The 16657-nt window shown below is 43.6% G+C and overlaps 1 protein-coding gene across 1 annotated transcript; it reads left to right on the top strand.

Moving 5' to 3' along the window:
* Nucleotides 1-514: 514 nt before the first annotated feature.
* LOC109885140 (calmodulin-like protein 4) lies at nucleotides 515-13846 on the top strand. Its single transcript, XM_020476995.2, has 5 exons — nucleotides 515-606; nucleotides 693-723; nucleotides 1088-1228; nucleotides 9997-10185; nucleotides 13327-13846. Exons 1-5 carry the CDS (start codon nucleotides 604-606, stop codon nucleotides 13422-13424), a joined length of 462 nt encoding a protein of 153 aa, XP_020332584.2. The 5' UTR covers nucleotides 515-603; the 3' UTR covers nucleotides 13425-13846.
* The last annotated feature ends 2811 nt before the right edge of the window (nucleotides 13847-16657 follow it).

Raw genomic sequence — 16657 nt, 5'->3', positions numbered from 1 at the left:
AGAGTGGAATACAGAGTACACGCCAGATGTAGTGGGGTATACACATACCAAATTATTATATGAAGTATTAGTACATGGCTGGATTGATAGACAGTGTCCTCTAGTGGTAATGTTATATATTGCAGCTACATCAGGAAATGTATATATTATTCAGTGTCATCACTATCCTGTCATCTGTCCTTTCACTAGACATAAAATGGTATTGAATTGAAACGGGGGAGTTCTATTAGTTGAGCAAGATCAATCATACTTACGCCTACTTTTAATATAGACAGTTACCTATCTTACTGAAGAATTTAACTTTTTTTATTAAACTATTCTTTTCATATACTGTAACTTGTCTGCGAATGGCCACGCTGTGTAGTTTAACATATCCTGGTTGTCATATCAGATAATAAGGTAGTGATTAGTATCACAAGTATTTGATAGAAGAGAAAGGGAGAGGATAATATGATACCTTGGATCCACTATCTCAGTTTCCACAGCAACCGGTATTAAATAACATGTACTCTGTGGTGGACTTTGAACCGGCAGGCAGATGGGTGTGGAGACAGGTAAGGTAAGCCATTTGCATTCCAGGAAGCGAGATCTCTGACTACAGACATGGTAAGAAAAAACAATTGAATTGTTTTGTGTTTACTCATTTCTGTACATGTTTAGGCCAATTCATGGTGTATTGTGTTTTTCCTCAGGCTAAATTCCTGTCAGGAACTCAGATCAACGGTAAAGTGTGCTATTTTGTTTGCTAGCTTTTCTTTTGGTGTGTGGGAGGTCACATGGGACATAAATAATGTCATTATTTTTCAATAAATTGATATTGAACAGGAGAGTAAAATGTTGTGACAAACTTTGAGAGAGCAATGTCTTTTTAAAAAGGGCATTTTAGAAAATAATCCCAATTGAGGTTATAAGTATGATTGACTTATTTCTCTACACTTGTGAGACAAGAACATTTTAATTGCCTCCTTGGAGAGGAGAAACATTGTAATATGCACTGTTTTTAGAATGGATTATCATGATTTGTTTTTTAGTTTCTTTTCACCCAGCACATTAGTGCATTATTTGCCTGTTTTTCCTCTCCCTGTAGAGTTCAAGGAATGTTTCTCCTTGTACGACAAGAAGCGCAAGGGGAAGATTGAAGCCAAGGACCTGATCACAGTTATGCGCTGTCTGGGGACGAGTCCCACCTTCGGTGAGATCGACCGACACCTGCAGGTCCACAAGATAGGTACGCCATCAAGGGCCCCTCACTTACCCTGGGGGGCATCTCAGTAGTCTAATGACTGACCCTGGGGGCATCTCAGTAGTCTAGACTGACTTACCCTGGGGGGCATCTCAGTAGTCTAGACTGACTTACCCTGGGGGGCATCTCAGTAGTCTAATGACTGACCCTGGGAGGCATCTCAGTAGTCTAATGACTTACCCTGGGGGGCATCTCAGTAGTCTAGAGTGACTGACCCTGGGGCCATCTCAGTAGTCTAGACTGACTTACCCTGGGGGCATCTCAGTAGTCTAGACTGACTTACCCTGGGGGCATCTCAGTAGTCTAGAGTGACTGACCCTGGGGCCATCTCAGTAGTCTAGAGTGACTGACCCTGGGGGCATCTCAGTAGTCTAGACTGACTTACCCTGGGAGGAATCTCAGTAGTCTAATGACTGACCCTGGGTGCATCTCAGTAGTCTAGAGTGACTGACCCTGGGGGGCATCTCAGTAGTCTAGAGTGACTGACCCTGGGGGGCATATCAGTAGTCTAGAGTGACTGACCCTGAGGACATCTCAGTAGTCTAATGACTGACCCTGGGGGCATCTCAGTAGTCTAATGACTTACCTTTGGGGACATCTCAGTAGTCTAGAGTGACTTACCCTGGGGACATCTCAGTAGTCTAGAGTGACTTACCCTGGGGACATCTCAGTAGTCTAGAGTGACTTACCCTGGGGACATCTCAGTAGTCTAGAGTGACTTACCCTGAGGACATCTCAGTAGTCTAATGACTGACCCTGGGGGCATCTCAGTAGTCTAATGACTTACCTTTGGGGACATCTCAGTAGTCTAGAGTGACTTACCCTGGGGACATCTCAGTAGTCTAGAGTGACTTACCCTGGGGACATCTCAGTAGTCTAATGACTGACCCTGGGGGCATCTCAGTAGTCTAGAGTGACTTACCCTGGGGACATCTCAGTAGTCTAATGACTGACCCTGGGGGCATCTCAGTAGTCTAATGACTGACCCTGGGGGCATCTCAGTAGTCTAGAGTGACTTACCCTGGGGACATCTCAGTAGTCTAGAGTGACTTACCCTGGGGACATCTCAGTAGTCTAGAGTGACTGACCCTGGTGGGCATCTCAGTAGTCTAGAGTGACTGACCCTGGTGGGCATCTCAGTAGTCTAGAGTGACTTACCCTGGGGACATCTCAGTAGTCTAGAGTGACTTACCCTGGGGACATCTCAGTAGTCTAGAGTGACTGACCCTGGTGGGCATCTCAGTAGTCTAGAGTGACTGACCCTGGTGGGCATCTCAGTAGTCTAGAGTGACTTACCCTGGGGACATCTCAGTAGTCTAGAGTGACTTACCCTGGGGACATCTCAGTAGTCTAGAGTGACTGACCCTGGTGGGCATCTCAGTAGTCTAGAGTGACTGACCCTGGTGGGCATCTCAGTAGTCTAGAGTGACTGACCCTGGTGGGCATCTCAGTAGTCTAGAGTGACTTACCCTGGTGGGCATCTCAGTAGTCTAGAGTGACTTACCCTGGTGGGCATCTCAGTAGTCTAGAGTGACTGACCCTGGGGGCATCTCAGTAGTCTAGAGTGACTTACCCTGGGGACATCTCAGTAGTCTAGAGTGACTTACCCTGGGGACATCTCAGTAGTCTAGAGTGACTTACCCTGGGGACATCTCAGTAGTCTAGAGTGACTTACCCTGGGGACATCTCAGTAGTCTAGAGTGACTTACCCTGGGGACATCTCAGTAGTCTAGAGTGACTTACCCTGGGGACATCTCAGTAGTCTAGAGTGACTTACCCTGGGGACATCTCAGTAGTCTAGAGTGACTTACCCTGGGGACATCTCAGTAGTCTAGAGTGACTTACCCTGGTGGGCATCTCAGTAGTCTAGAGTGACTTACCCTGGTGGGCATCTCAGTAGTCTAGAGTGACTTACCCTGGTGGGCATCTCAGTAGTCTAGAGTGACTTACCCTGGGGACATCTCAGTAGTCTAGTGTGACTTACCCTGGTGGGCATCTCAGTAGTCTAGAGTGACTTACCCTGGTGGGCATCTCAGTAGTCTAGAGTGACTTACCCTGGTGGGCATCTCAGTAGTCTAGAGTGACTTACCCTGGGGACATCTCAGTAGTCTAGAGTGACTTACCCTGGTGGGCATCTCAGTAGTCTAGAGTGACTTACCCTGGTGGGCATCTCAGTAGTCTAGAGTGACTTACCCTGGTGGGCATCTCAGTAGTCTAGAGTGACTTACCCTGGTGGGCATCTCAGTAGTCTAGAGTGACTTACCCTGGGGACATCTCAGTAGTCTAGAGTGACTTACCCTGGTGGGCATCTCAGTAGTCTAGAGTGACTTACCCTGGTGGGCATCTCAGTAGTCTAGAGTGACTTACCCTGGTGGGCATCTCAGTAGTCTAGAGTGACTTACCCTGGGGACATCTCAGTAGTCTAGAGTGACTTACCCTGGTGGGCATCTCAGTAGTCTAGAGTGACTTACCCTGGGGACATCTCAGTAGTCTAGAGTGACTTACCCTGGGGACATCTCAGTAGTCTAGAGTGACTTACCCTGGGGCCATCTCAGTAGTCTAGAGTGACTTACCCTGGGGCCATCTCAGTAGTCTAGAGTGACTTACCCTGGGGACATCTCAGTAGTCTAGAGTGACTTACCCTGGGGACATCTCAGTAGTCTAGAGTGACTTACCCTGGGGACATCTCAGTAGTCTAGAGTGACTTACCCTGGGGACATCTCAGTAGTCTAGAGTGACTTACCCTGGGGACATCTCAGTAGTCTAGAGTGACTTACCCTGGGGACATCTCAGTAGTCTAGAGTGACTTACCCTGGGGACATCTCAGTAGTCTAGAGTGACTGACCCTGGGGACATCTCAGTAGTCTAGAGTGACTTACCCTGGGGACATCTCAGTAGTCTAGAGTGACTTACCCTGGGGACATCTCAGTAGTCTAGAGTGACTGACCCTGGGGCCATCTCAGTAGTCTAGAGTGACTTACCCTGGGGCCATCTCAGTAGTCTAGAGTGACTTACCCTGGGGACATCTCAGTAGTCTAGAGTGACTTACCCTGGGGACATCTCAGTAGTCTAGAGTGACTTACCCTGGGGACATCTCAGTAGTCTAGAGTGACTTACCCTGAGGACATCTCAGTAGTCTAATGACTGACCCTGGGGGCATCTCAGTAGTCTAATGACTTACCTTTGGGGACATCTCAGTAGTCTAGAGTGACTTACCCTGAGGACATCTCAGTAGTCTAATGACTGACCCTGGGGGCATCTCAGTAGTCTAATGACTTACCTTTGGGGACATCTCAGTAGTCTAGAGTGACTTACCCTGAGGACATCTCAGTAGTCTAATGACTGACCCTGGGGGCATCTCAGTAGTCTAATGACTTACCTTTGGGGACATCTCAGTAGTCTAGAGTGACTTACCCTGGGGACATCTCAGTAGTCTAGAGTGACTTACCCTGGTGGGCATCTCAGTAGTCTAGAGTGACTTACCCTGGTGGGCATCTCAGTAGTCTAGAGTGACTTACCCTGGTGGGCATCTCAGTAGTCTAGAGTGACTTACCCTGGGGACATCTCAGTAGTCTAGAGTGACTTACCCTGGTGGGCATCTCAGTAGTCTAGAGTGACTTACCCTGGTGGGCATCTCAGTAGTCTAGAGTGACTTACCCTGGTGGGCATCTCAGTAGTCTAGAGTGACTTACCCTGGGGACATCTCAGTAGTCTAGAGTGACTTACCCTGGGGACATCTCAGTAGTCTAGACTGACTTACCCTGGTGGGCATCTCAGTAGTCTAGAGTGACTTACCCTGGGGCCATCTCAGTAGTCTAGAGTGACTTACCCTGGGGACATCTCAGTAGTCTTTTTATTTTTTTATTTTACCTTTATTTAACCAGGTAGGCTAGCTGAGAACACCTTTATTTAACCAGGTAGGCAAGTTGAGAACAAGTTCTCATTTACAATTGCGACCTGGCCAAGATAAAGCAAAGCAGTTCGACAGATAAAACGACACAGAGTTACACATGGAGTAAAAACAAACATACAGTCAATAATGCAGTATAAACAAGTCTATATACAATGTGAGCAAATGAGGTGAGAAGGGAGGTAAAGGCAAAAAAGGCCATGATGGCAAAGTAAATACAATATAGCAAGTAAAATACTGGAATGGTAGTTTTGCAATGGAAGAATGTGCAAAGTAGAAATAAAAAATAATGGGGTGCAAAGGAGCAAAATAAATAAATAAATTAAAATTAAATACAGTTGGGAAAGAGGTAGTTGTTTGGGCTAAATTATAGGTGGGCTATGTACAGGTGCAGTAATCTGTGAGCTGCTCTGACAGTTGGTGCTTAAAGCTAGTGAGGGAGATAAGTGTTTCCAGTTTCAGAGATTTTTGTAGTTCGTTCCAGTCATTGGCAGCAGAGAACTGGAAGGAGAGGCGGCCAAAGAAAGAATTGGTTTTGGGGGTGACTAGAGAGATATACGTGCTGGAGCGTGTGCTACAGGTGGGAGATGCTATGGTGACCAGCGAGCTGAGATAAGGGGGGACTTTACCTAGCAGGGTCTTGTAGATGACATGGAGCCAGTGGGTTTGGCGACGAGTATGAAGCGAGGGCCAGCCAACGAGAGCGTACAGGTCGCAATGGTGGGTAGTATATGGGGCTTTGGTGATAAAACGGATTGCACTGTGATAGACTGCATCCAATTTGTTGAGTAGGGTATTGGAGGCTATTTTGTAAATGACATCGCCAAAGTCGAGGATTGGTAGGATGGTCAGTTTTACAAGGGTATGTTTGGCAGCATGAGTGAAGGATGCTTTGTTGCGAAATAGGAAGCCAATTCTAGATTTAACTTTGGATTGGAGATGTTTGATATGGGTCTGGAAGGAGAGTTTACAGTCTAACCAGACACCTAAGTATTTGTAGTTGTCCACGTATTCTAAGTCAGAGCCGTCCAGAGTAGTGATGTTGGACAGGCGGGTCTAGAGTCTAGAGTGACTTACCCTGGGGGCATCTCAGTAGTCTAGAGCAGGTATTTTCAAACCACCCAGGGGTATGTGCAATGACGTCAGGGGTACGCCAAATAAAAATATTATTCACATAAAAATAAATTAGCACATTTTCAAACAGTACATTTCTATTTTCCAACGGGACTATACATTTGGGTGAGGTTCACTGCCAATTTTATTTTAACCATCTAGTGTTCAGCGAAATAACAACACAATGTCAAAGGCATTAACCGTTACTCTCTTGCAGGAATTCCACTAACAGTCCGTATGTAGCTACTGCTCATTCTGTTTGCTCGAAAATTGATTAATGGACAATGGACGTCCATAGAGACACATACCAGCTCTACTGGTAGTACTGCTACTACCAGCAGTACTACACCTGCACCTGTCGACGACACAAGTTGTTCTGCTTCCACGAGCACATCCAATGCTAGCATCAGTAATTATACATTTGTTGTTAGCTAGCATGGACACTGACAGTTGTAAATCTGATGCAGCCGAAGAGCTACTACCCCCTTAGCCAGGAAAGCACCGAACAACAGACAGGGACGTTGGACCATCGAAGAGGCGCAAATATGATGAGAACTACATTGATTTGGGGTTCACTTATATTGGGAGTAGTGCCTTTCCTCAGTCACAGTGTGTTATGTGCAAAAGTACTATCTCACAACTCGATGAAAACTTCACACTTGCGCAGACATTCACAAACAAAACATGCCAATTGAAATAAGCAACAGGAGTTTTTTGAGCGAGAATTAAGATGACTTTCAAGTAGTAAGACATGTATAAAAGCAACAGATACCATTAATAAGAAGGAGCTAGAAGGCTCTTATATGATGAGCTACCGAGTGGCTTGGACAGGCAAGCCCCATACTATTGTGGAGGACTTCATTCTTCCTTCTGCCGCGGATATGGCTGGGACAATAGGCCCAAAAAACTATACAGACAATGTCTTCATCAAACAACACCGTTTCACGATGCATCAGTGGCATGGCAGGAGATGTTTTGAAACAATTACTGCTTCGCATACAAGCCAGTGGCGGGCCTGGCATATGTCCGTTATGTTTATGGGGGGTCAATTAAGGAAGACATCCTCTTCTGCAAACCACTGGAAACTAGGACAACAGGAGAGGATGTATTGGACAGCCTTGTGACATAAAATGGATTTTGGTGGTCAAGATGTGTTGATATCTGTACTGACAGGGAGACATAGTGGAGTGGTAACGCGCGTGTAAGTAGTTGTTCCCGACGCCACTGGAGTACACTGCAGCATCCACTGAGAGGCTGTTGCTGCCAAGGGAATGCCTGACAGCTTGAAAAAAAAAATTGGACACTACAGTAAAAATGGTTAACCTTGGTAAATCAAGGGCCCTTGAACTCTTGTGTATTTTCTGCACTATGCAATGATATGGGCAGCGACCATTTAATGTTTTGTGCGCTGGTTATCAAGGGGCAGTATTGACACATTTTTTTGAATTGAGAGACGAGATTAAAGTTTATTCCCTTGTCTGACCGCTTGCATGAGTTTCTCACACGGCTGGCCGATCTGGGTGATGATTTTTCTCGTTTTAATCATCTGAATCTAGGATTATAGGGACTCTCCGCAACTATATTCAATGTGCGGGAAGATTCGAAAAGATTCGTTAACTATTTTAACTATTTCCCTGCCTCCAGTCCACTTGCCGATATCTGAACAAGAGTGCCTTGTTTTCTGGATTTCTGGATTGGGCTGCGCTCAGAGTATCCTGCCTTGGCAAATCGCGCTGTGAAGACATTGATGCCCTTTGCAACCACGTACTTATGTGAGAGTGGATTCTCAGCCCTCACTAGCATGAAAACTAAATACAGGCAATACAACCCAACATTGCAGAGTTAGGTGCATCCTTTCAAATAAGGTTTTATATGTAAGATGGTTAAATAAAGAGCAAAATGATTTATTATATGTGCCCTGGTCCTATAAGAGCTCTTTGCCACTTCCCATTAACCGGGTTGTGACAAAAACTCACACCCATTTTGAGGTTTAATAAATGTATCTTTTCTTGAGTTTGAGGTCTATAGACCAGTGGTTCCTAAACTTTTTATAGTCCCGTACCCCTTCAAACATTCAACCTCCAGCTGCGTACCCCCTCTAGCACCAGGGTCAGTGCATTCTCAAATGTTGTATTTTGGGTGTGTGGCAGGCTTACAATGATGGCAAAATACAACATTTGAGAATGCACTGACCCTGGTGCTAGAGGGGGTACGCAGCTGGAGGTTGAATGTTTGAAGGGGTACGGGACTATAAAAAGTTTAGGAACCACTGGTCTATAGACCTCAAACTCAACTCTGGACCTGAAAGCCCGCTCTACTGCATTTTTTAAATTGTTCCCCTCTAATCAGGTAAAGCAGAAAACCAGCAGGCTCCGGACTGGGTAGGGTAAGAGTTGAGTACCCCTGGTCGAGAGTGACCTACCCTGGGGGAATGTCAATAGTCTACGGCAAGTCTCTCCAACCCTGTTTCTGGAGAGCTATGGTCCTGTAGGTTTTCACACCAAACCTAATCTAGCGCACCTGATTCTAATAATTAGCTAGTTAATAAGCTGAATCAGGTTAGTTACAACTGGAGTTGGAGTGAAGAGTAGCTCTCCAGGAACAAGGTTGGGAGAGCCCTGGTCTAGAACCCTGGGGGCATCTCAGTAGTCTATAGCAGGGGTATTGAACGCTGACCCTACGAGGTCCGGAGCCTGATGGTTTTCTGTTCTCCCTGATAATTAATTGCGCCCACCTGGTGTTCCAGGTCTAAATCAGTCCCTGATTAAATGGGAATGATAAAACAAACACAGTGGAACTGGTTGAGTTTGAGGGTTCTAAAGGGACTTCCTCTCCCTCACCACGGCCTGTTTAAAGGTCAGTGCAGATGAAGGGAACAAGCAGGGAAGCGGAAGACATTAGAATATTGAGGCGGCGCTAGACACCTGTTGATCAAGCCATACTGTTTATGAATCGTAGTGAGGTTTTGGCCATAAATTATTTAGTAGGCAGGCAAGCTGCTACTTGGGGGATGGGTAGAGGGAGAAGTTGTCACATTGAGTGTAACCAACACGTCAGCTGAAATCTGTCCCAAACTTGTTCCAATTACATTTATTTCATTAAAAAAAGATTTATCTTCTCTCAGCTCTTCATACTTTCTGCACTGAACTTTTTAACCTGGGGGAAGTACTGAGAAATATTCAAACCAATTAACTGATTTGGTAATGTGAAAATGACTTTGGTTAGAACACGTTTGACTCCACAGGAATTTTTTCCATCAATCCCCAAATTCCCGATTTACAATATTGAACAGAATGTTTTTCTGAGAGTCAAAAAGTTTGCCTGCTCTGTTACTCTGAACTTCATGCCCATTTGCAGTTCATTATTTTACACATTAAGCAGACAGCCCAATTCTGATATTTTTTCACTTTTTTTTTACCAATCAGATCAGCGCTGAAAAAGATGTGAAAAGATCTGATGTGATTGGTCAAAAGATCCATTAGTGGGAAAAATATCAGAATTGGGCTGTCTGTGTAAATGCAGCCATATTGACACACACCACTACCCTAACAAGTTATTTTATTGAAGTAAGGAATAACCAACCATGCTCAGTACAGTTGTATGGAAATATACCACAACTCGGCCATGTTGCAGATAACCAGTCACTTTAACAGCAGCATTTAGGCCTATTTTGGATCAATGGTGCCCTTTGCAGGTGATTAGTTCTCTACTAATATCCGTCCTTCTCCAGAAAAGAAGGGCGAGCTAGACTTCTCCACCTTCCTGACCATGATGCACCGGCAGATCCAGCAAGAGGACCCCAAGGCGGAGATCCTGGAGGCCATGAGGATGACGGACAAGCAGAAGAAGGGCTACATCCTGGCCTCGGAGCTCCGGGCCAAGCTCACCAAGCTAGGAGAGAAGCTGACTGATAAAGAAGGTAGCCTACAATGTGTTTCTATCACTAAGGGTTTTAGCTGTCGTGGATTAAGACAGGACTGGATATAATGCCTAATGGAGCCTCTATTGAAAATGCTGTTTAATGCAGGAGCAGTAGGTAGGCTTAATCTGGGTCCGGGAAACTGGCCCTGAAAGTGCAGCTCAACAGTCTGAATTGGCTCCTTCTTACAATCTCTTATACATCATCTGCACTGATCTGAACAGATGGTAGAGGTAAACAAAAACAAAAAAGTCTAATATAACTGGTATAACTTTACCTGGTATTAGTTGATCAGTTCAGCTCTTTTAACCCTTTACGCTTGTACCCGTATACGGGATGAAAATGGCAGATTTGTACACTGATAAACACCTCAATTGGAACTCAGTGTCTGTACAGTAACATGCTATACATGACATCAGAGCTCAGGCTCTGTGCTTCACAGCTCTGTCTGGGTTTTGACTGACAGCCGATCTGAACTTGAGCACTGCAGAGACAAGAAGTTGCCCCCATCCCTCCAGCTAATTGGGCAACTTTTTAAAAATGTTTTGTCTGCGTGAGGGAAATGTTGTAAATTAAGAGGACTCTATGTATTTTGAAAGATAAAACGTTGAGGATTATAATAAATACTGCTTTGATGTCATACAAGCAACCTTAACACCCGTGAGTCCAAATGTGCACTTCACATTTTCATGTCATAAATCTAATTTCATATACACCGTTTATGATCACCATGTTTGATGTATAGTTACAAGAAGACATGGCGTCATACCCTGGTTTATTTTGAACAGAATGAGTCTGTCTGTCTACAGTGAAGAACATTTGCCTTGGCACATGCACTTGAATGCACTCATGATGCCTTTATATAGACTGGTTTGGTTGTTTAGCAACAACCGCGCAACTATGGGGTTGGCTTAGATTGTTGAAACGCAAAATATATTTGTATTTATTCAATTTGCACAATGAGCACTTGTCTCTCAAATACATTGTTACAGTTGTTGGTTAGCTATCTAGCATATGTTTGCCATATTAGCAGTGATATGACATCTGTCCAAACACCTCAAAACAAGACATATTATCATGAACAAAATAAAACTAGTTGAAATGAGCCTCATGCCAGCTTATTTTCATTGTTGGTAGCTATCTGGCCATCCAGAATCACAACACGACTTCTACCCCATTGAATCACGTGACGTTGTCAGCTAACCTGTCTATGCGAACCAAATTTACGATATGTTTCCGTAAATTGCATTGTGAAATCCTAACACTTTCATATCATATTTGATTATGTAGCTTGTCATGTTGGCAATAGAACAAGCTTTCAAATGATTCCCATCTGACCCAGATTGCGATTTTTATAATGGACCGTTCTTCAATTGCTTAAACAACAACAGTAATTGTGTGATTGCAGGGTTGTGTTCCAAACAAAATAACTACACGTGTCCTCGCTCTAATTCCTCCACAGCTAGGAGCTCAAAAAGGCACCTTACAGTTGAAGCCTTTTCTTTGAGTCATAAAAGTGCATTGACATTTCTTAGGAAATGTGCACACTTTGGAGAGCAGTTACACCTCTCTCTCAAACCTCTTATTGTTCTGTCTTGTGTTGCAACACATTTTACAGGAATATTATCATGTTACTGAATGTATCCAGAGTATTTTCACATTTTGTTATGAACAAATGTGGCAAAAAAGTACATAATGTAAAATGCACATAACATCAAGTGCTTGGATTCAGTCTTGTCAGGTAAACTGTTGTCCTCACCTGTTGATCTAATAATCTCAACTGTTCCCTTTCAATTTGTACCATGCAAATGCATATGCTTTTCATATGTCTTCTGTAAGAAACATGTCAAGGTAGCCCTAACCAGTTCCATCCCAGGCTGTGTCACAGGCGGATGTGACCGGGAACCCCATGTTGCGGCGCACAATTGGCCCAGCATCGTCTGGGTTAGGGGAGGGTTTAGCTGGAGGGGGATTTCCTTGTCTCATTGTGCTCTAGCGACTCCTTGTGGCGGGCCGGGCTCTGACACATTGGTGCGGCTGGCTTCCGGGTTAAGCAAGCAGTGTGTCAAGAAGCAGTGGCGGCTTGGCAGGTCATGTTACGGAGGACGCGTGGCTCTCGACCTTCGCCCCTCCCGAGTCCGTTGGGGATTTGCAGCGATGAGACAAGATCGTAACAACCAATTGGATATAACGAAAAAGGGGGCACATTTTTTTATTATGTGGCCCTATCCATAGGCCAATTCACAGGATGGTAAAGGGTTAAATGAGTGCAGAAACAAGGCCTCTTTAGACTGTTGTGATGCCCCAAGTGACTCCAAGAGAAATTGAATTGCTATCTGTCCCAGTGGGTCAAGTCATCCTCATTCTGCAGGCTCTAGTTTTGTCTAATCTTGATTATTGTCCAGATGTGTGGTCCAGTGCTGCAAGGAAATACCTAGTTCAGCTGCAGCCCAGAACAGAGCGGCACGTTTTGATCTTCATTGTAATCAAAGGGCTGATATAAATACTATGCCAGTCTCTCTTGGCTAAGAGTTGAGGAGAGACTGACTGCATCACTTCTTTTTATAAGAAACATTCATGTGTTGAAAATCCCAAATTGTTTGCATAGTCAACTTACACACAGCTCTGATGCACGCACTTATGCCACCAGGGGTCTTTTCATAGTCCCCAAATCCAGAACAAATTCAAGAAAATGTATATTTTTATATAGAGCGCTTATTGCATGGAACTTCCATCTCATATTGCTGAAATAAAAAGCAAACCTGGTTTCAAAAAACAGATAAAGCGACACGCGGCACAACGCCTCTCCCCTATTGGACCTAGATAGTTTGTGTGTATTGATATGGAGGCAACGTGGTGCCTGTTTAAAATGTATGTAGTTCTGTGTTATGTTTCATGTTTTGTGTTGAACCCCAGGAAGAGTAGTTGCTGTTTTTGCAACATCTAATGGGGATCCTAATAAAATACCAAACACCAAATGTGTCAACACATACATTAACTGATTCTTGTGTACATTTGCCAATGATAAAACACATCATTTGAATGAAGTTAATTTTTTTAAGTTTCTACCTGCTAACATACTTGTTGTTGGTCCCAGATCGGCAAATTAACATGAAGTTGTTTCCCCTCTAAACTTTGCAGTGGACGAGCTGTTCAGAGAAGCCAACGTGAAGTCTAATGGCAACGTGCACTACGAGGAGTTCACCAGGATGGTGACACTACCGTCAGTGGATTACTGAGGGACAGGAGGAGATGACGTCCTTTATGACAGGGAAGCATGGTCATTGAAGGGACCTGGTTATGCATGCACTGATCATTACCCAACCACCTGCATGCACTGAGCATTACCCAACCACCTCCATGCACTGAGCATTACCCAACCACCTCCATGCACTGAGCATTACCCAACCACCTGCATGCACTGAGCATTACCCAACCACCTGCATGCACTTAATTTATTGATCATCTAGGTTTGTGTCTATTGTACGCTACTTTCTATCATTTATACAAGTGCATTTGATTAATTAAATGGATGTCTTTTTTTAAATTCTAATTGGGGGGGTTTATTTGACTTGCTGCAGGAAGAGTATCTGCAGGAAGAGTATCTGCTGCATGTGCAATATGTAATGGACATTAAAATAAACAAAATCAACTAAAATATCCCTTTCGATTTTGAGTTTTAAACTGTTTGTTGAACTTATGTTCTAGGTGTAGGATTTAATAAATGTAGTTTACATGATGCAGTCACCCAAGCTCTTTCAGCCATACCATTGAACTAAAAAGTTGTGCATGTTGTTTGTTCCTCCCACAATATTCTTTACAATAACAATTTTAGTCAATATTTACATGTCATAATAACCAAATTATTCAACATCATTAGTAGGAATATATATATTTTTAAATACTAGATATGTAGGAAGGATTCAAATGATTTGCACACACACTGGGCATTTTGTCAAGTGTGCAACTGCAGCCTGCTATTCGAGGGGCATTATTTGTGCACACACCATGCATTTTGGGTGTAAATTACACATGTCAAAGGAATTCTCTGCCTAATGTATTGTCAGTAAGCATATCTTATTTTTTCAAGAATGTAATGCCATTTAATTTAGTCATCCAATATTGCTAATCCATTGAGTGCAGGGGGGCAGGAAGAATACGTGGAGGATATACATGGAACTGACAAAATAAAGGAAACACTTGAGGGATACCAAAGTATATTGAAAGTGGGTGCTTCCACACAGGTGTGGTTCCTGAGCAATTAAAACATCCCATCATGCTTAGGGTCATGTATCAAATTGCCCAGTTCTGTGTTATTTTGGCTACCAAGCTAGAAGACATCTCTGTGACTTTGAAAGAGGGGTCTCAAAGGAACACAGCATGTTTAGAAAAACAGAGAATGTGTATCACTAGATCTCAACCCAGTGGAACACTAATGGGAGGTTCTGGAGCGATGCCAGAGACGGCGTTTTCCACCACCATCAACAAAACACCAATATGGAATTTCTCGTGGAAGAATGGTGTCGCATCCCTCCAATAGAGTTCCAGACTGGTAGAATCTGCCAAGACACATTGAAGCTGTTCTGGGGGGCACGTGGTGGCCCAATGCCCTATTAAAACACTGGTTGGTGTTTCCTTTATTTTGGCAGTTGCCTGTACATCTTCATTACATCATGACCCAGCACCCAGCGTTTCCCAAACTCGGTCCTGGGGGACTCCAAGGGATGCACGTTTTGGTTTTTGTCCAAGCACTACACAGCTGATTAAAAAAAAACATAGCTTGATGATGAGGTGATTATTTGAATCTGTTGTGCTACGGGAAAAAAATATAGCTTGATGATGAGGTGATTATTTGAATCTGTTGTGCTAGGGGAAAAACCCTAGCTTGATGATGAGGTGATTATTTGAATCTGTTGTGCTAGGGGAAAAAAACTAAATGTTGTCCCGAGGACCGAGTTAGGGAAACGCTTCACCACACCTCTACCAAACATAATAGTTTTATTTTGATTTAACCAAGTAGGACTCATTGAGGTTAGAAACCTGTTGCCTGGGTGACCTGGCAAGACGGCGAAACAGGGAAATAACAGCGTGTACATAACATGTTTCAAAAAATACAAATACATAAACAATATGAAACTGTAGCTATCAAAAACATGGTCTTAAAGACCGGGAAGGACACTTAACTCCCCAAAGTTGAATATCTTTTGATGCATGTTCCAGAATGAAGCATGTTCCGGAATTCTGGGGGAAAAAATCTTGTTTCCCCATATCTGTTCTAGACTTAGGAACAGACAAGGACGGCAGCGACTGAACGAAGACTGTATTGAGTGACTGACCTGGTCAGGAAGGAACAGAGACACAAAAGGGGCTGCCTTATCAATGCTTTCTATTTACACAAAAGTGCACCAGTGTGTTTGCACCATGGAGAGAGAGGTCCATTGCACCAGGCCATACAAATCACAGTGATGGGTGAGAGAGGAATCTGGCATTGGTGATACATCTTAAAAGCACCATGATACACTGTGTCCAGAGTTAAGGTACTTGTTAAGGCATATAGGCACTATAATCCAGCACTGATAATAAAGGGATTTGAACAAGATCCTTTCTGACTAACATTGAAAAACAAGTTTTGTTCCTAAAAGAAAAACCCAATTTCAACTTCAGTTCTCTGGTGAAGTTATCAATGTGCTGTTTAAAATTCAGCTTTTCTTCTAACCAATTCCCAAGATACTTATAGGTGACCTTATCAGTTTCCTGACTTTTTAGAGTTGAAATCTGCAAGTGACTCCATGTGTCTACTTTCAAAGAGAAAAGCCTTTCCTTGCATTAAGCACAAGTTTACATTCAAACAGCATCAAAAGCCAACTGTAAATCCTGAAAAGCCTTCAAGATGTACTAGAATAAATCATTCTGTCATCAGCATACACTCTTCGCTGTATCATTTATATGCATTGTAAAAAAGGATCAGACCTAAAATTGAACCCTGGGGAAATGAGCCTTTGAAGCTCAGATGTATTACCCTCTGTGCTACACACTCAATTCTGTCAGAAAGGTCGTTTTGGAACCAATCCAATGCTTCAACCCTTAAACCAACCTTTTTTGGGGGGCAGGGATTGGTCAACAAAGGCCTTTGATAAGTCAATAAAAAAATGAAACACAGTGATGTTTCTTGTCCTGAGCATCTAGGATATCAAATCAAATCAAATCAAATCAAATTTATTTATATAGCCCTTCGTACATCAGCTGATATCTCAAAGTGCTGTACAGAAACCCAGCCTAAAACCCCAAACAGCAAGCAATGCAGGTGGAGAAGCACAGTGGCTAGGAAAAACTCCCTAGAAAGGCCAATACCTAGGAAGAAACCTAGAGAGGAACCAGGCTATGTGGGGTGGCCAGTCCTCTTCTGGCTGTGCCGGGTGGAGATTATAACAGAACATGGTCAAGATGTTCAATGTTCATAAATGACCAGCAT

Source organism: Oncorhynchus kisutch, unplaced genomic scaffold (assembly GCF_002021735.2).
Source record: "Oncorhynchus kisutch isolate 150728-3 unplaced genomic scaffold, Okis_V2 Okis03b-Okis08b_hom, whole genome shotgun sequence".
In the NCBI taxonomy this organism is placed as follows: Eukaryota; Metazoa; Chordata; class Actinopteri; order Salmoniformes; family Salmonidae; genus Oncorhynchus; species Oncorhynchus kisutch.
This window is presented reverse-complemented; position numbering and strand designations above follow the sequence as displayed.